General features: G+C 38.6%; 1 protein-coding gene across 3 annotated transcripts in view; it reads right to left on the reverse strand.

Moving 5' to 3' along the window:
* Positions 1-20,849, reverse strand: part of LOC115216585 (X-ray radiation resistance-associated protein 1-like) — a 94,171-nt gene that overhangs the window by 56,505 nt on the left and 16,817 nt on the right. For 2 of the 3 annotated variants that reach the window (XM_036506344.1, XM_036506343.1), the window contains exons 4-7: positions 20,225-20,322; positions 7,901-8,046; positions 4,165-4,269; positions 2,057-2,208 (exon numbers count right to left, since the gene is read on the reverse strand). In XM_036506344.1, coding sequence (XP_036362237.1) covers positions 2,057-2,208; positions 4,165-4,269; positions 7,901-8,046; positions 20,225-20,322 — 501 coding nt within the window. The remainder of the gene's footprint in view (positions 1-2,056; positions 2,209-4,164; positions 4,270-7,900; positions 8,047-20,224; positions 20,323-20,849) is intronic. The other variant, XM_036506345.1, reaches the window with a different exon arrangement.

Below are 20,849 nucleotides of genomic sequence, written 5' to 3' on the forward strand. Positions count from 1 at the left end.
TTCAGATACCATCTGTTAATATTATTTTTAGATAACATTTATATTGTAGGAAGAAATTTATTGTACTTTTGGCAATCTTTGATCCTTAACCCTTGAGCATTCACATTGTTCTGTCAAAACTAATGGTTATTTAGTCACATGTTTTGAATTAATCATGCATCAGTCATGTTATAGTTTCAAGATTTTGATGAGGCAATTGTTAATTTTTAGAATGACATTATAGGGTTGGTGTGAGAGGCTAGATCTGGCCACTTTGTATATAAAACTGGTAGAATATTTTGGCCGGACATGGCTGGTTTAAATGCTCATGGGTTAAATGTAGTTATATGAAATTATCTATTATATAAAATCTGTCCTGTCTGTCTGTGTGTGTGTCTTCTAGGATCTCGGGCATCCTCCATCTGATTGCGCTCAAATTTGATATGTAAATATCAACAGTATCAGGGCGTGTATAAGTCTTGAAAAAATCAAAAAAATCGATTCCAGGTGAGAATGCGATCAATAAAGCCGTGGGAATGTGCGTTTGTATGCGCAAATATATATAAATATATATAATCCGTCCATCTAGATTTACCTCCAGCTAACCCATTTGCATGCATCATTTTTGTCCTGCTTTTCTTCCGTCAACCTGTACATAACTGCACCTTCCATTTTTTGTTGTTTTTGTACTGCTTAAAGGCACGTTTCTTTCCTGCCAAGCTTACTGTTTAAACCATGTTTGTGTTCTCCCAATCAAAAGCTTTATCATTTCTGGTACTTTAAACTCTTCAGTTGCATATTTGTGTGAATAAAATCGTTTTTCTTTGGAATAGGAAAAAGTCTATCTTTCTTCTTTTGCTGGTGTCTCAAATTTAGGTTAAATCAGTGTTTCTCAAAGGGGAGGCCTATGGGACGGTCGGACAAATTGTTTTGAGAAAATTTGACTTAAATGTTTGACAACTCAGCACCGTCCATTGGATGGGGAGCATTTTGCTCATGCAAAATAAATACAGGCACATCACCAATTTTCTGGCACTTTTAGTTCAAGACCCATACCAAATTATCCATTAGCTAAATTAAAAGAAGGTACATAATAATAGTACCGGGTAAATTCTTAGAAGATTGCTGCCATGATATTAAAAACATTTTTGCTACAAAATTTACTTGACATACTTTTATTTATTCACTAGAAACATGTTATAAAGACGGAAATATTCTTCCACTCCTTCAACTGTAGTAACATGAAGGTACAAATATTGCTTTCAAGTTACGGTGCAAGGCCAGAAATTTTTAGGGAGGGAGTAAGTCTATTACATTGATTCCCCCATTGTTCAACTGGTACATATTTCCTCAAACCCCAAAAGGATGGAAAGCAAAGTCAACCTTGGTGGAATTTGAACTCCAAATGTAAAACCAGCTCACTGGTTTATGAAGGTACAAATATTGAAAGCAAAATCTAATGCCACATGCTAACTTCTAAAGCCACTGGGCCCTCCCTAGTCCATCTCTTCAAACATAACTGTGAAAAGCATATATTTATCTTTTTTTCTTCTGGAAAGAAAGTGAAATAAAGTGTCTTGCTCAAGTAGAGAACACACAGCCCGGTCTGGGAATCAAACTCAGTACTTCATGGTTGTGAGCCCGATGCTCTAACTACAGAGCCATGTGCCTTCACTATGTAATTATAACCAGATTGAAAACAGGTACTGTATATCTAGTTGCCAGAATCTTGGTATTGTGCCTATACAATATTAGATTTTCTGCTTTAAAGTCAGTGTCATTTGCTACATGGCACCCTCATAGACATGCATACACCCCCATATATCCTTCAGACTACCACAAGAATTTGAGCCATTCAGTCAACAGAATTACCTACTTCTTGAATCGCAGACACTGAGTATCTCACAGTCATTTGCACACTTAACTGACATTCAGGTAGAATCAGCTGGGATCTTGAATCACAAAGGAATTCTACAGAATCTACATCTACTAATTTTACTTCACACTTGAAGCTTTCAGTAACAGAAATGTATTTAGATCAAAATTGCAGTGTAAGGAAAAAAAAATAGTTGTTAACCTCTGTAATAACCGGTTTCCTTTCTTTTTATTTCTGGTTGCTGAGTATCCTGTTTAGTACTGTCCCCTACAGGAAAAAAGCTTTCTGTACTCTCCTTCTCCAAACAAGGAATATGGTAGATGCTGTTTCCTTCAAGGTCTAAATATATCAAGCTGCAAAAAGAGCATTTGTAAGCATTTATATCATAATCAGCATCATCATAATCATCATCATCATCATCACCATCATCATCATCACTACCATCATCATCATCATCATAATTCCCACCATCACCACTATCACACAAATCATCATCATTATCATCATCGTCAATTTAATGTCCACTTATCTATACTTGCATGGTTTAGACAAAATTTGTTAAGACAAATTGTCTGGGGGTGGTTGTCCTCTCCGACACCAAACTTCAACTACTCCCCCTAGTTTTAACGCAATTTCTTGGAAAACTGCACAAAAAAAAAAAAGGACAACTTGTATGACAGTAATCATATTAACTATAGGCACAAGGCCTGAGACTTTTGAGGTAGGGGATAAGTTGATTACATCAACCCCAGGTTCTTGGTGCTAATTCCAAAAGGATGAAAGGCTAAATTGACGTTGGCAGAACTTGAACCCAAAACATAAAGACAAAAGAAATGCTGCTATGTATTTTGTCTGGCACAATAATAATTCTGACAGCTTGCTGCACTTGTATAACAGCAATACCCACTTAAAATTTGTACATGATGTCACAACAACGAAACACACAATGGCCTTCTTTTCAGCTTGTTTACCAGATTCACTCAAAAAGCTGTGGTCAGCCTTTAGATAAGGAAATACATACTTGCATGTTTCATAGCAATTGCAAAATCACATTTGCCAAAAACTGTAGACATAAGCCAGATTTATTTTAACACCACCCCACCATCCTGAGCGCTCAACTGGTACAAGTCGACCACAGCAGAGTTTGAACTCAGAATGTAAAGATGCACGATATATTACTAAGCATTTTACCCAGCATGCTAATGATTTTGCTAGTTCACCACTTTATAAATGACTAGCAGTATCGCCCAGCGTTGCTCGGGTTTCTAAGGGAAATAACTATATAAGCAGTTTTAGTGAGTTACTTCCCTTATATAAACCGAGCAAAAATTGCATTAAAAATGTGGAAAAATGATGGTAAATTTTTTTTTAAATCGTAGACTCATCGTAGACACGCGCTAATACCCAGAAGGGCTCGATATGAATCACGACTATAAGATACCCACTTTTGGTTAAACTGCACCGCAAAATGTGGGAGTAGTTAGGAATCTAAATCGGAGTAGACAGACTCTCACACAACTTCAGTTTTATATATAAAGATAAACATTATTAACATAAATTTTGGACAAAACCAATCACAGAGAGTATTTTGCTTGTGTTCTCAGCAATGATCAAAGGGTAACTGGTGATACCTTTAATAACAGCTTATTTATTTGCCTAATCCACATGGTATGTTTGTTAAAATAGATATGCAACATACAGAATCCTTACGAGTCAAGTTTGATCCTATTTCAGCATATATGTCGGCCTGAGAAAGATTGGGAAGTATACTTCCCAACCTCGGGGTTTCAGGTTCATTCACACTGCATGGCACTTCAAACAATTGTCTTCTGCTATTGCTCCAGATCAAATCTATTTACAAAACTTTGAGAATGAATTTGGTAGATAGAAATTGAAAGAAGCCCATCATATATATATATATATATATATATATATATATATATATATATACTTTATAATTAGGGTTCAGCAAAGATTTGCTTCACCACATACCGAAGTTTAGAAATAGCAGCCAAAAACCTTAGCTATTTCTTCTACTTTAAAAAGGGACTCCCAGAAAAACCAAAATACTTGAAAACAATCCACACAGGCACCTGTGTGGATGGGGGAGGAGAAGATAGGAGAGAAGATGAGGACGAGGAGGAGATGGGGAGAAAGAAATGGGAAAGAGGAGGGAGACAGGAGGGAGATGAGGATGAGATGAGGGAGATGAAACAGGTGAAGAAGGAGAGGAGATGGGGAGGAGGATATGCTGGTGAAAAAAATTACGTATATGAGACGGCAAAATTTAAAATAAAGATCTGACTTACTGAGTTATATTTGCCAGAGGTATGAAGATGTCAGGACTTTCCAGTTTGTTGTAGTTCAATTTTAATACTTCTAAACGGGGAAATCGGATATATCGACCTTTCCCACTGAAAAAGATAAGGAACATTTTGTAGCATTTTCACTTAACACACACATTCACATACACACGCTCATTTATAATTTATTTAAGGGCCTTTCTTGTATAACATATGTGACAATCAGACACACACACACACACACACAGAAATTATGAATTATCTAAGCTGTAAATATTGAACGTTAACAAGAATTGTATAGATTCATCTTACATAGTAAATAAAATTTCTCTACCCTGGCAAGAACACTGCTCGTGTGACAGGGACACTTGTTTACAACTATCATATGATGTCAAGATGGGGAGTCACTAACACATACATACACATGCACACACACACACACACACACAATGTTTTCAAATTTTGGCACAAGGCCAGCAATGTTAGGGGAGGGTAAGTCGACTACATGAACCCCAGTGTTCAACTGGTACTTATTTTATCGAAAGGTGGCGAGCTGGCAGAAACGTTAGCACGCCAGGCGAAATGCATAGCTGTATTTCGTCTGCCGTTACGTTCTGAGTTCAAATTCCGCTGAGGTCGACTTTGCCTTTCGTCCTTTCGGAGTCGATAAATTAAGGACCAGTTACGCACTGGGGTTGATTTAATCGACTTAATCCATCTGTCTGTCCTTGTTTGTCTCTTCTGTGTTTAGCCCCTTGTGAGTAGTAAAGAAATAGGTACTATTTTATCGACTCTGAAAGGACGAAAAGTAAAGTTGATCTTGGCAGGATTTGAACTCAGAACTTAAAGATGGACAAAATGTCACTAAGCATTTTGCCCAGCATGCTAACAATTCTGTTAGCTCAACACCTTATGTACAAACATAATGAGAGGAAGAATAGCCTCTGCTGCACCTTCAGTAGATACATTACATCCCACCTAGAAGGATATGCCTTTGCTATCGAGGAACATGAGATAGCTACCAAATACTTGATAAACAAGAGAGACAACTATACCACCAAACTTGCATGCTGTGAATAAATATGTCAGCTCTGCTATTCCAGTATGCTTCACCACCTCATCATCAGCACCTTCATCAGCAGCAGCTACCCCAGTGGAGGCGCAATGGCCCAGTGGTTAGGGCAGCAGACTCGCAGTCAGAGGATCGCGGTTTCGATTCCCAGACCGGGCGTTGTGTGTGTTTATTGAGCGAAAACACCTAAAGCTCCACGAGGCTCCGGCAGGGGGTGGTGGCGAACCCTGTTGTACTCTTTCACTCCAACTTTCTCTCACTCTTTCTTCCTGTTTCTTATCCCCGACTTCCTATGCAACCGCTGAGCCTAGATGCGCATTCATCCATCCGTCAATGCTCTCAGTGTCAGGGGTTGACCTGCTTTTTCTTCTGCAGGTTTTACAAATAGCAAAGGACCACGTTTCGGACTTCTCCCACTCTGGGACGAAGACCACTTCACTCAACAAAAAAACAAACAAGCAGCTACCCCAAAATGTCTACAAGATACTACTTGCCCCTGAGGTATGATACAGTTGCAAAGACTATTTTACAATGTTATCCATAGGAAAGATTACCCTGGTATGTAAAGGCATGTCAGAACCAGCGGGTATTCACACCAGGCATGCACACATGCATGCATGCATATATGCATCCATCCATCCATACATACATACATACATACATACATACATACATACATACATACATACATACATACATACATATACATACATACATGATGATGGCCGTCCACTCGTGACCGAGGAAGACCATTGCCGACCTTCAGGAACATTGTGTGCTCTAGCCCTGCTCTTGACAAGCATACACGACTGCAAACATTGCAGACCAAGCTTTCCCCATTCGCTATACGAGCCGTGCGCTTTCGCGCAGCTCGCTTAAGTTCTTCATGCTGGATAAGTGCTCTCTCAAAAGAGTCGATCCCTTCCTTAACCTGCTTCCTCCATCTGTGCCATGCATGCGTGAGTGTGTGCATGCCTGGTGTGAATACCCGCTGGTTGTGACATGCCTTTACGTATCAGGGTAATCTTTCCTATGGATAGCATTGTAAAATAGTCTTCTTTTTTCTTTTTTCTATATATATCTATCTTATTTTTAGTATATATTTTCTTCATTTTTAGTATATATATATATATATATATATATATATATATATATATATATATATATATTTTTATTCGGAAGTCCTGCGGCGATGGGAAGGTGGTGAAGCATGCAGACTTGACGGGTTGGAAGCATGTAGTCAGCGACCTGCACGTAGGCGACCCATGCTAGATATAAAGTCGTCTCCTTATCGCCCAAGACAGCGGTAGGATTCAGTTGCTGCTGCTGCTGCTGCTGCTACATACATACATGCATCCATACATACATACATACATACATACATACATACACACACACATACATACATACATACATACATACATATGGGACAGGGAACAAAGTCATGCACTGTTGTAGAGGAGAGGTTAGCTGCCCAGCACACGTGAATGTGCAGTTTAAAGTCCAAGAAAAAGAGAACATTTATGGCATATTAAAGCAGAACTTACAGCTCGTGTACCCTGGCTATGAATTCTCATTTGTACCCATCATCATAGATGCAGTAGGCTATGTGCCACTTAGTTTCACAAAAAAAGAGCAAAGGAAACTGATGTGGATTCTCCAAATCCAATCTTTTATTTCCTTGTTTCAGTCATTTGACTGCAGCCATACTGGAGCACCGCCTTTAGTCGAGCAAATCAAACCCAGGACTTATTCTTTGTAAGCCTAGTACTTATTCTATTGGTCTTTTCTGCTGAACTGCTAAGTTACAGAGACATAAACACACCAGCATTGGTTGTCAAGCGATGTTGGGGGGGACAAACACAGACACACAAGCATACAGCATGGCCGCGGCCTTCGGGCTAAAACATTTTTAAGGATTTTAAGGATTTATACATATACATACATATATACAATCGGCTTCTTTCAGTTTTCGTCTACCAGATCCACTCACAAGGCTTTGGTCGGCCCGAGGCTATAGTAGGAGACACTTGCCCAAGGTGCCATGCAGTGGAACTGAACCCGGAACCATGTGGTTGGTAAGCAAGCTACTTACCACACAGCCACTCCTGCGCCTAATCTGTTAATGGCACAGTGAAGATTTGTAAGACATTCCAAAATTGCTCCATGTGAGATGCAGATACTTTGGTGTATGCATCAACAGTTCAACCAACACACTAACTCAAACACACATTCACAAACACCGGGGACTCTCTTTACTCAAAAAGTCTTGTCACTTTGTTAGTGACTAGCTTGAACTCTCTGAAGCAGAACTTAAATTAAACTCAAAGAAAAGTCATACATGCATGCATCCATCCATCCATCAATCCATCCATCCATACATCCATCCATACATACATACATACATGCTTCTTCCAGTTCCATCCACTGAAATCCACTCACAAGACTTTGGTCAATTTGGAGATATAGTAAGTGACACCTGACCTCTAAGCCACATGGCTAGAAGCATACTTCTCAACTACACAGCCCCACCTGCACCTGTGTCTGTATTTAAAAAGAAATGTATTAATATTTCTTCCAGTTACTGGTTATTGATTCTAATATGATAGTGTTGAGTGCATAAGAAATGAATTTCAAGTGGTAAAAGTTGAATGGCGCCAGAATGCTAACCTTTCTGACAATGAGAAACATTGCGTGGAGTCTGCTGGCAGGTATGATATGTCGTTGTTTCCTAAATTTAGGTACTGTAGATTTGGCATCAATCCTAAACTTTTGAAACAATCTCCTGTTAGGTTATTGTAAGAAAGATCAAGATACTGAAAAAAACAAAAAACAAAAAAAAACAATAATAATAATAATAATAATAATAATAATGGTTTTGAATTTTGACGCAAGGTCAGATATTTTGAGGGAGGGGTAAGTCAATTACATTGATCCCAGTGTTCAAATGGTACTTAATTTATCAACCCCGAAAGGATGAAAGGCAAAGTCAACCTTGGCAGAATTTGAACTCAAAACTTAAAAATAGATGAAATGCCACTAACCATTTTGCCCAGTATGCTAACAATTCTGCCAGCTCACCGTCTAATAATAATAATAATAATAATAATAATAATGATAACAATAATAATAATAATAATAATTAATAATAATAATAATAATAATAATGATAATGATAATGATAATAATAATAATAATAATAATAATAATATAATAATAATAATAATAATAATAATAATAATAATAATAATAATAATAATAACATTATCGTAGCACCAAAATGTTTTTGGAAACTAAAAGGAAAACTAAATCAGTATACCAAATCGCTTGTCCTATGGTTAATTTGGAATCGCGTCCCCCAGGGAAGAGCCAGCCTGGGATCGAAAAGTCATCAACTGGCACAAACTCTTCTCCGAATACGGACATGGATGGTCACTTGAACGGGAAATCCCCCAACTCGAGCCCTCCAAGTTCACCACCACAACCACCACAGAAAGAAAAATGTAAGCGGAACAAATGGACCCAAGAAGAGTATAAAGAAGTAATATACGCTTATTACTATGCATTAGGTAGGCCATCTCAAGAGAGACACACCGCAAACTCTTACAGTATATGGAGAACACGGAATCAAGACAGTAGGCCCTATTTGGACGAGAACAAATTAGCAAATGTGAGGAGGGATATCCTTAGAAATAACAGACTCACAGACAGTGAAATAAGCGCGATCAAGCACGCAACGGAAAATGACATAAATATAAGACACAAAGGAAATGAAGAATCAGATGAACAGTATAGCCCGCCACGAGGCTTAATTGAAAGACTGCCATCTGACCAAAATACGCAAAGGCTTGAAGATACAAGAAATTCTATTGTACCTGTTAAAGATAGCCAGGAAAACGAAAAAACAATAGTAACTGAAGATCTCGCATTTGCTGAAGAACACAGAGAGTCTATGGCAGAAATGAGGCAGAAAATCCTGAATACGCTTAAAGTTGTAAGACATACAAGTATGAATGATAGAGAACCACTTCATAAACTCTCAAATACAAACCAAAATAAAAAACAAATCCAAATTGGCAACTATGTAACAAATGAAATAATACGAGAATTAAAACCTGATTTTACTGAGTTAAATGAAATTATTTACGCTTCTGCTAGGGCAATTGAAACCAGCTGTATGCCCCCGAAAAAACAAAGAAAACAAAACCTGGGAAGAAATCAAACCTGGAGAAGTAAAATTGAAAAAGAGATTGAATTTATGAGAGGGGAAATATCAATATTAAATGAACTAATATGTGGAAATGATGTAAGATCCAGAACAGGAAGAAAGATGAAGAGAAAATTTGGATCCTCACCAAGAGAAGAACTGATATCAATAAAAGAAATGCTGAAACAAAAAGTCCAAGCAAAAGCCCAAAGAATACGAAGATTTGAGAAGAGAAACAAGTTTTACAAGCAAAATAAGCTGTTCACATCCAATGCCAAAAAATTCTACAGAGAAATAGGGAAGGAGAAAGTAACCGTTAAAGACCTCCCTCCCATGGAAGAAGTTCAAAACTTTTGGAAAAGGATTTGGAGTGACAAGAAGACGTACAACATAAATGCAGACTGGATTATACAAACTGAAGGATCCTACCAAAATTTACAACAACAAGCATGGGAAGACATCACAATAGCAGACCTAAGAAAGGCACTCACGAAGGCCCATAATTGGAAATCCCCCGGTAAAGATAGGGTGCCGAATTTCTGGCTCGCATCGCTCTCATGCGCACACGGTAAGCTAGTTCAGCTGCTCAATGGAATTATGAGAGACCCAAAGAAAACACCTGAATGGTTAGCAAGTGGCATTACTTACCTACTCCCAAAGAATAACGAAACCAACCTTCCAAAAAACTATCGGCCTATAACCTGTCTATCCACCACGTATAAAATCCTAACATCTATCCTGGCGAAGAAAACATATGCATTCATGGAGAAGAACGATATTTTCCCCATTGAACAAAAAGGGTGCCGCCGAGGCTCTTACGGATGCAAAGATCAACTGTTAATCAATCGTATGATCCTTGAGAACTGTCACAACAAGCGCAGAAATCTCAGCACCGCATGGATTGACTATAAAAAGGCCTTCGACAGTATACCGCATCCATGGATCTTGAGATCGCTGGACATCTTCAAAATTTCCCCTGTGATTTCAAACTTCCTGAAGCACAATATGTCGTTGTGGAATACGAATCTCCAATTATACCAGTCTAATGGAGTACTTGCCTCAGAAAATATAAACATCAACTGTGGAATTTTTCAAGGTGACTTACTTTCACCTTTAATATTCTGCATAGCCCTAATACCCCTTACAAGTGAATTAAACAGAACAGGGTATGGGTATAAAATTGCCAATAAAAAAATAAGCCATCTATTTTATATGGATGACTTAAAACTTTATGGTAAAGACAATAATGAACTTGAAGGCCTATTGCGCACCGTGAAAGCATTCAGCGATGACATCGGAATGGAATTTGGACTTGAGAAGTGTGCCAAGGCCACTTTCCAGAAAGGGAAAGTGAAGACCACAAATTCAGTCGTGTTAGATGTTGACACAGTCATAAGAGAGCTTGAGCAAGAACAAACATACAAATATTTAGGGATAAATGAAGGCTCTGGTATTCAGCATGCAAGCATGAAAGAGAAGATCAGGAAGGAATGTTATAGGAGAGTTCGTGCTGAAATCTGAACTAAATGCACGTAACAAGGTGTTAGCTATAAATTCCTTAGTAGTTCCAGTTGTTACTTATAGCTACAATGTGTTGAACTGGAATATGAGTGAAGTAAAGAATATAGATAGGAAAATACGCAAGCTGCTGAGTTGTAATAGGATGCACCACCCAAAGGCAGACGTAGATCGCCTTTACCTTCCCAGAGCCCAAGGAGGTCGAGGCCTGATCCAATTTGAACTAGCTTACAAAACAACCACAATTGGACTGGCCAAATATCTCGAAATAACGAATGACTGGATGCTAAAGCTCGTGGAAAATCACGAGAGACGAAAGAAGCTTCATTCTATCATAAAGGAAAGCAAAAAGTTTGCTATTGATCTCGTGCAGGATACCCAAACTGAACAACCCGAGGGAAGTACGGCAACTATTGTTGCAAAGAAGGTGAAAATGATGGCAAGGAAAAAAGCACATGAGCAATTGGCTGATAGGTGGGAGGAGAAACCTCTGCACGGCAAATATGTGACCCGCAGCAAACAAGCTGATGTTGACCAGAAGCAAACCCATCAGTGGCTACGGAGCTCAGGGCTAAAAGCAGAGAGCGAAGGTTTCATCCTGGCTGCTCAAGATCAAAGACTATTAACCCGGAACTACCAGGCCAATGTGATGAAAAATGGAGCAGACCCAAAATGCCGATTCTGCACGACATGATTGAAACAGTGGACCACCTAATCTCTGGATGTAAAGTCTTAGCACCAGTGGAGTATAAATTAAGACATGACAGAGTTGGCCAATATCTCCACTGGCTAATAAGTCGGCATTACAATATCAAAACTGCCGACAAGTGGTATAATCACCACCCTGAGGCTGTAACTGAAGGAGAAAATGTAACCATTCTGTGGGACTTTCCAGTACATACAGACCGAACCATCAAGGCCAATAAACCAGATATTGTTGTGAAAGACCAAAACAATAAAGTTTGCTTATTGATCGACATGAGCATCCCCTGTGATCATAATATCTCAGCGAAAGAGTTTGACAAGCTCAGAAAATATAAAGACCTACTCATTGAAATTGAGAAAATGTGGCATCTCAAGGCGGTTACAATACCAGTGATCGTAGGAGCACTAGGAATGATCAAGAAGGGAGCCGAAAATTATATGAGAATGATCCCTGGCTTACCATCCCTGCAAGAAGTGCAAAAGATTGTCTTAACTGGTACATCACACGTATTGAGAAGAGCATTGTCGATGTGAGAACTGTTGCTGCTCATGTATTTTAATTTAACTTAAAAAAAAAAAATTTTTTTTAAAAATGAACAAACTATTGAGTTTGGTTTAATGGCCTACCAATGTTACTATGAGTTTCTTTGCCCTAGGAGTCGGGAAGACACTCGGCAAGAAATGGAAGCAAATTTGAAAGAAGAAAAAAAAAGTAATAATAATAATAATAATAATGATGATGATTTCAAATTTTGGCACAAGGCCAACAATTTCAGGGGGGGGGGTGATATGATAGGCCAGTTTCAACAACCCCAGTACTCAACTTTTTATCAACCCTGAAAGTATGACTGGTAAAGTCAACCTTGGCAAAATTTGAACTCAGAACATGGAGATGGACAAAATGTCGTTTAGCATTTTGGCTGGTGTGCTAAGAATTCTGCCATCTTGCAACCTTAAACACCTTGTGCTGCATACTAACAATTCTGCCAGTTTACTGCGTAATAATAATAATAATACTTTCTACTATCCCTTTTTACTCTTTTACTTGTCTCAGTCATTTGACTGCAGCCATGCTGGAGCACCGCCTTTAGTCAAGCAAATCGACCCCGGGACTTATTCTTTGTAAGCCCAGTACTTATTCTATCGGTCTTTTTTGCCGAACCGCTAAGTGACGGCGACGTAAACACACCAGAATCGGTTGTCAAGCAATGCTAGGGGGGACAAACACAGACACACAATCATATACACACACATACATATATATATATAAATATATATATATATATACGACAGGCTTCTTTCAGTTTCCGTCTACCAAATCCACTCACAAGGCTTTGGTCGGCCCGAGGCTATAGTAGAAGACACTTGCCTAAGGTGTCACGCAGTGGGACTGAACCCGGAACCATGTGGTTAGTAAGCAAGCTACTTACCACACAGCCACTCCTGCGCCTATAGGCACAAGACCTGAAATTTTGGGGGAGGGGACTAGTCAATTACATCAACCCTGTTTCACTGGTACGTAATTTATCAACCCTGAAAGAATGGAAGGCAAAGTTGACCAAGGCAGAATTTGAACTCATAACATAGTGGCATACAAAATACTGCTAAGCATTTTGTCCAGTATGCTAACGATTCTGCCAGCTTACCACCTTAATAATAATAGTCCTTTCTACTATAGGCACAAGGCCTGAAATTTGGGGGAGGGTTAAGTCGATTACATTGACCCCCCAGTACTCAACTGGTACTTAATTTATTGATCCTTAAAGGATGAAAGGTAGAGTCGACCTTGGCGGAGTTTGAACTCAGAACGTAGTGACAGGTGAAATACTGCTAAGCATTTTGTCCAGCATCTTAATGATTCTGCCAACTTACCGCCCTAATAATAATAATAATAATAATAATAATAATCAATTCTTTTTATTGGCCACAAGGACTGACAAATATGATTAGAAAACATAAAGGGACAAAACAGGACGAAAGGTTACAAAGGGTTTTGTCCGTTTGTGAAAAAAATCGTGTAAAAACAGTAATAAAACAATAATAATCATCATCATCATCATCATCATCATTTAGCGTCCGTTTTCCATGCTAGCAAGGGTTGGACGGTTTAACTGGGGTCTGTGAAGCCAGAAGGCTTCATCAGGCCCAGTCAGATTTGGCAGTGTTTCTACGGCTGGATGCCCTTCCTAACGCCAAATAATAATAATAATAATAATAATAATATCAGGAACTTTTTAATAATTAGCAATGACTTTAGTTTTCTTTGCTGCCAGTCATGTTCTTATAATAATGATAATAAATAATAATAATCCCTTCTACTATAAGCACAAGGCCTAGAATTAGAGGGGAGAGAGACAGTCATCATATCGACCCCAGTACTTGACTCGTACTTAATTTATCAGCCCCGAAAGAATAAAAAGCACGGTTGACCTTGGCAGAATTTGAACACGAAATGTAAAGATGGACAAAATGCTGCTCAACATCTTGTCTGGTACTGTAACAATTCAGCTAGCTTGTCACATTCATATTAATAATGATCTTCAGCTCTATTACTTTATATTTCTTTATATATTTCTTTACTACCCACAAGGGGCTAAACATAGAGGGGACAAACAAGGACAGACAAATGGATTAAGTCAATTACATCAACCCAGTGCGAAACTGGTACTTTATTTATCGACCCTGAGAGGATGACAGGCAAAGTCGACCTCGGCGGAATTTGAACTCAGAACGTAACGACAGACGAAATACGGCTACGCATTTCGCCCGGCTCGCTAACGTTTCTGCCAGTTCGCCGCCTTTATAAGTTCTATCACTTTATAGTAATGCTTTTTAATAGGAATAATAGTCACCAGATTGGCAAAATTGTTTAGAGCATTCTAAGTTCTAATCCCGCCAAAGCCAAATTAGCCTTTCCTCTTTTCTGATGAAATAAAGTACCAGTGAAGTACAAGGGTTAGTATTATTTCTGATTTTAAGTCCATATTAGAAATTATCATTATTATTATTATTGGCAAAAAGGCGGCGAGCTGGCTGAATCGCTAGCACGCCAGGTGAAATGCTTAGTGGCATTTTGTCTGTCTTTACGTTCTGAGTTCAAATTCCGCCAAGATCAACTTTGCCGTTCATCCTTTTGGGGTCAATAAATTAAGTACCAATTACATACTGGGGTCAATCTAATCAACTGGTCCCCACCCACCAAATTTGTGCCTATGGTAAAGAGGATTATCATTATTCGCAAAATTGTGAGAATGCCAGAAAAAATACCTTATGGCATTTCTTCTGGCTCTTTACAATCTGAGTTCAAATCCCAGAGTGGTCAACTTTGCCTTTTATTCCTTTCAGGAATAGATATAATTGATTAAGCTCTCTGCAAAAAATTTCTAGCCTTGTGCCTATGTTAGAAATTACTACTGTTGTTATTATTACTATTTGATTCAACTCATTACTGTACTTGAGAAGACCCACCCACCACAACAGAACTGAGATCCTAAAACCAAGGTACCACGTAAAAAGCACCTATGATGATACCACATAAAAAGCACCCAGTACACTCTGTGGAGTGGTTGGCATTAAGAAGGGCATCCACCCATAGAAACCAAGCCAAAACAGACCATGGAACTTGGTGCAGCCCTTGGCCTTACCAGTTCCTGTCAAACCATCCAACCCATGCCAGCATGGAAAATGGACATTAAATGATGATGACGATGATGATGACTCAGGTTTGGTCTTATTCCTGATAGAATTTATTAGGATAATGGGTTAATACTTGCAACATTAGATTTCCACAAGCTTTCAATAATCTTTCAAGTGCTCAAAACCTTTCTGATAAACTTTCCTGTCCCTAAGAGGCACTTTTCTGTAGAAGCTCTACAGAGCATTACATTTTAATTTTCTTCAACCATTTGTATATATCATAACCCACAATTCCTAATGCACCAATTACAGCTTTCATATTCCAAATTCTCACTATTTCAGATTTTGAGGGATTGTATTTAAAAAAGTTTTTCATCTCTTTTAACCATAACTCCCCTCTCCCTCCAAATTGCAGGTCAAAATTAGAAAGAATTAATTTTATTATTTTTTGTTATTATCATTATTTTTATTGTTTGGCAAAATCATTAGTGTGGTAGATAAATTACTTTGCATTTCTTCCAACTTTGTATGGCTTTCTTCTTCTTGGTAGTCCATCAATCTCCGATGAAGACAGTCTGTGGTCTCAGCAGTCAGCAGTGGGAATGCATGTGGTTCTGTAGCCCAAAGCCAGAAGTACACAGGCGCCTGCAGGTTGGATACTGGTAGTCTGTGATCAGGACTGAGAATGATGTAGCCCAATAACGTCTGTCTCTTGCGGCTGAAAGGCATTGCCATCAATCCACCTCAAAGGTAGCTGCAGCAGTGTTGGTGATTGACCTCCAGGTAGCCTTGTTTGATGGTTGCGGTCTGACTAATAGCATGGGAGTTAATAATGCTTATTACCAAGGTTGGAAGTATCATTACTCTGTATGTAGTGAGTTCAAATATTACTGAGGTTGATAAAATAAGGTACCAGTCAAGCATTGGAACAGGGATCAATGTAATTGACAAACCTACTCTCCCTAAAAAATTGCTGTCTTGTACCAAAACTTGACACAATTAATTTTATTATTATCAATGGGTTTTTCAACGTGAGACCTTTTCTTTTTTCGAAGCGTCTCCTCTATTTGGAGTATTGTAAATTGTTGAATTTTTTCGTTGTTGTAAAGCTTGTTTACACGGACTTTTTTCTTTCAAAAAACGGACAAAACCTTTTGTAACCTTTCGTCCTGTTTTGTCCCTTTATGTTTTCCAATCGTATTTGTCAGCCCTTGTGGCCAATAAAAAGAATTAATTATTATTATTATTATTGAATGAGAGAGCAGCACACACTATCAAAGTGATGCTGGGGTACAAATATACAAAGTCCAATTTACCCATCATGACTACCTGTCTGACAAGGGTACACCAAGCACATGCATCACAACCATATGTGCATGACATGGTGATTTCATATCAAGATAAACAGCACATGAACTTGCAGGTGAGTTAAGGCAGCGAGCTGACAGAAATACTAGCAGACTGGACAAAATGCTTTGCTGTATTTCATCCGTCTTTACATTCTAAGTTCAAATTCTGCCAAAACTGACTTTGCCTTTCAGCCTTTCATGATGAATTGAGTACCAGTGGAGTTCTGTGGTAGATGTAATTGACTTAACCCCCTCCCCTAAAATTTCAGGCCTTCTGCCTATACTAGAAAGGATTATCATTATTATTCGCTGAAAATTTCCAGCTTATTTTGCTGGGCATGATGAAAAGTGTCAGCTGCCCACACCCAGCAGACTATGGTGAAAATTGTTTATAGATCATGCTTTAAGAACCCTGCAGAGAACTCTTGCATTTCCAAGCAATGCTGATTTTTGTATGTGTTCTATCTTTACATTTGTACTAATTTTTTTGATCCACATTGGTAGTTGAGCAATGATACTTCCAAATGCACGAATCGCTTTTGGTATCACGTCCACTCTCTTCATTGCCCACAACATATTTCCCACTTCAATTCCTTGTTGTTACTCTTTACTTGTTTCAGTCATTCGACCATGGCCATGCTGGAGCACCACCTTTAGTCAAGCAGATCGACCCCAGAACTTGTTCTTTGCAAGCCTAGTACTTATTTTATCGGTCTATTTTTGCAGAGACCGTTTTTCTGTTCTTGTTTCGTATACATTCGATCCTTTTTCCAAGAAATCTAATGCTCGTAGCTTAGTTTTTCCTTGGGGCTGGCTGGATCGGAGCAATCTCAAGATTAATCAGCCGAAATTGCAAGGATGATCTGGTTCTTGACTGAAGATTAGAGGCTTCGAATGACCCGTACATTTTTTGTGTCGTCTATTTGAATGTTTTGCGTTCTTGTCCCATTTTGTATTTTTATACATATATTATTGCGTCGTAACGTACACCTTGTTCTCTTCTATGTATGTATATATATATATATATATATATATATATACATATATACGACAGGCTTCTTTCAGTTTCTGTCTACCAAATCCACTCACAAGGCTTTGGTCGGCCCGAGGCTATAGTAGAAAACACTTACCCAAGTTGCCACGCAGTGGGACTGAATCCGGAACCATGGGGTTGGTAAGCAAGCTACTTACCACACAGCCACTCCTGCGCCTATTGTTCATGTTCATTTTTCATAAATTGTATGGCTTGGATAGGCTAGCAGTACACTCTCATTTGAGAAAGGCATGACAATCACAACTTATCATTTTCACTCAATTTAAAAATCAAAACAACAAACAATAACAACACTTCAGCAAAATTGATTCAGTCGACACAACAACAATAGTATAATTATATATGATTACACTACACACAAACACTAGACAAAAATGCTTAACAGAATTTTATGTTCTGAGTTCAAATACTGCAAAGGTCAATCTTGCCTTTTATCCTTCCAAAGTCAAGAAAACAAATACCAGATGAACACTGAGTTCAATGCAGTCAACTAGCTCCTATCCCAAAATTTCAAGCCATGTACCCAAAGTAGAAAGGATTATTGTGGTTAGTTGAACCTTTTTACTCTTTTACTTGTTTCAGTCATTTGACTGTGGCCATGCTGGAGCACCGTCTTTAGTCGAGCACATCGACCCCAGGACTTATTCTTTGTAAGCCTAGTACTTATTCTATTAGTCTGTTTTGACGAACCGCTAAGTTACGGGGACGTAAACAAACCAGCATCAATTGTCAAGCGATGTTGGGGGGACAAAAACAGACACACATACACACAAATACATACATATATATACATATACATATATATGACAGGCTTCTTTCAGTTTCAGTCTACCGAATCCACTCACAAGGCTTTGGTAGAAGATACTTGGCACACAGTGGGACTGAACTCGGTACTATGTGGTTGGTAAGCAAGCTACTTACCACAGAGCCACTCCTACACCTATTATATTATTATATAATAAATAAATGATTGTTAGCTATGTGGAATTTTACTTCACAACCAAGGGTGTTCAGGTTCAGTTCTACTGCAAGACACCTTGGGCAAATGTCTTCTGCTATAGCCCTGAGCCAACCAAGACCTTATTGTCATCATCATCCTCATCATCATCATTTAACATCTGCTTTCCATGCTGATACGAGTTAGACAGTTTGACTAGAAATGGTAAGCTATAGAGCTGCACTAAGTTCCAGTCTGATTTAGCATGGTTTCTACAGCTGGACACCCTTCCTAATGCCAACCACTCCAAGAGTGGAATTCATGAATAAACGAATTTAATTAATGAACCTAATAGACAGAAACAGATAAAGGCAGTGATCTGGCAGAAACGTTAGCATGCCAGGCGAAATGGTTAGCGGTATTTCGTCTGCCACTACGTTCTGAGTTCAAATTCCACTGAGGTCAACTTTGCCTTTCATCATTTCAGGGTCAATAAATTAAGTACCAGTTACACACTGGGGTCGATATAATCAACTTAATCCATTTATCTGTCCTTGTTTGTCCTCTCTGTGTTTAGCCCCTTGTGGGTAGTAAAAAATAGGTATTTCGTCTGCCGCTACGTTCTGAGTTCAAATTCCGCCGAGGTCGACTTTGCCTTTCATCCTTTCGGGGTCGATTAAATAAGTACCAGTTATGCACTGGGGATGATATAATCGACCCCAGTGCGTTAATTGGTACTTAATTTAAAGGATGAAAGGCAAAGTCGACCACGGTGGAATTTGAACTCAGAACGTAACGGCAGACGAAATACCGATAAGCATTTCGCCCGGCATGCTAACGATTCTACCAGCTCGCCGCCTTCCTAGGTGAAAATATATAGTGATGGTAACACAAGTAGAGTTCCCTTGCATCCCCATAAGATTCTGGAATCCTTACCATTCCAACCAATATAATATTACAAACAAATACACATAAAATGGGATTTACAGTCCAACAAGACAAAAGTACTCATAGCAATATCTCCTCTCTTGAATACAAGCTGCAGTAAAATTTGAACTATGCAATTATGCCCTGAGTGGTCCAGCACCTTTACCTCACAGCCACTGTGAAGTTAAGCGCTGGGATCTTTTCGGTTTGAACGGCAGTTTTTCTAGCGGTGTCATATGAAATTGTCACCCATAATTATGACCCTAGTATCGATCTATTGCATTTCAATCTGTTTTAGGGTTAGGGTTAGGGGTGGGGGAAGGGTATCTTTTTTTTCTTCACAAATGTAAATAAACCCAATCTGTTTCTTAAACGAGGGACATATTCATACGGCACAGAATGTTGTTTACCTCAATGGATGTCAGTGATTGGTTGAAATTGTAGAAATTGAAGAAAAAAACAACAAATATCTTACAAACTATAGAATTTTCTCAATTAAGCCAAGAGAAAAAGATGTTTTATAAACACATTCTACCAGTATACGAAGCTTAAAATTTTTTACTTACCTAGAAATTATGTTAAAAATTGGCATTCAAACCAAAAAGATCCTAAGCGCTGAACTTATTTTTCAATTGTTATTTATCAAATTGTCTTTACTAACCTGAAGATGTGGAAATTCACCAAAGTTCACACTTAAATCCGTTAGTTTGTTTAATGGTAGTTTAAGTTGTATCAGACGACTGAATGATTTAAATGCCTCTAAAAGAGATGGGAGGGGGAAAAAAATATCAGAAAATACATGTACTATTATTGATTTATTGACATTAAAGAACTGTGTATACTTGAGAAATAGGAAGACTGGTGGAAGACCTTGCTTTCAATGCCCCAGCAGAAAAATATAAAGGAAAAGCAGACAGGCAGCATGTAGACAGACAGACAAGCAGACGGGGGAAGGGGAGAGAGAGAGAGTCAGACAGACAGGCAGGCAGACAGGGAAAGTAGGTTGGTAGACTGGCAGGCAGAAAAGAAATTAGACAGATTGACAGATGTGATAATTAAAGAGATAGACAGATAGAATGATGGATATTTTAAACAGACAGGCAAAGATGAGACAGATGGATTGATAAACAGATAGAGGGACAAACAGACAGAGGCATGAGCTATTTCCTTTGAACACTATTCCTGCCTTGTAAGTATTCAGTGAGGATCTTCAGTAAGTTTATAGAATGCTCATAATCTCTCTTTTACTCTTTTACTTGTTTCAGTCAGTTGACCGCGGCCATGCT

The sequence above is a fragment of the Octopus sinensis genome, linkage group LG10, assembly GCF_006345805.1.
Source record: "Octopus sinensis linkage group LG10, ASM634580v1, whole genome shotgun sequence".
Taxonomy (NCBI): Eukaryota; Metazoa; Mollusca; class Cephalopoda; order Octopoda; family Octopodidae; genus Octopus; species Octopus sinensis.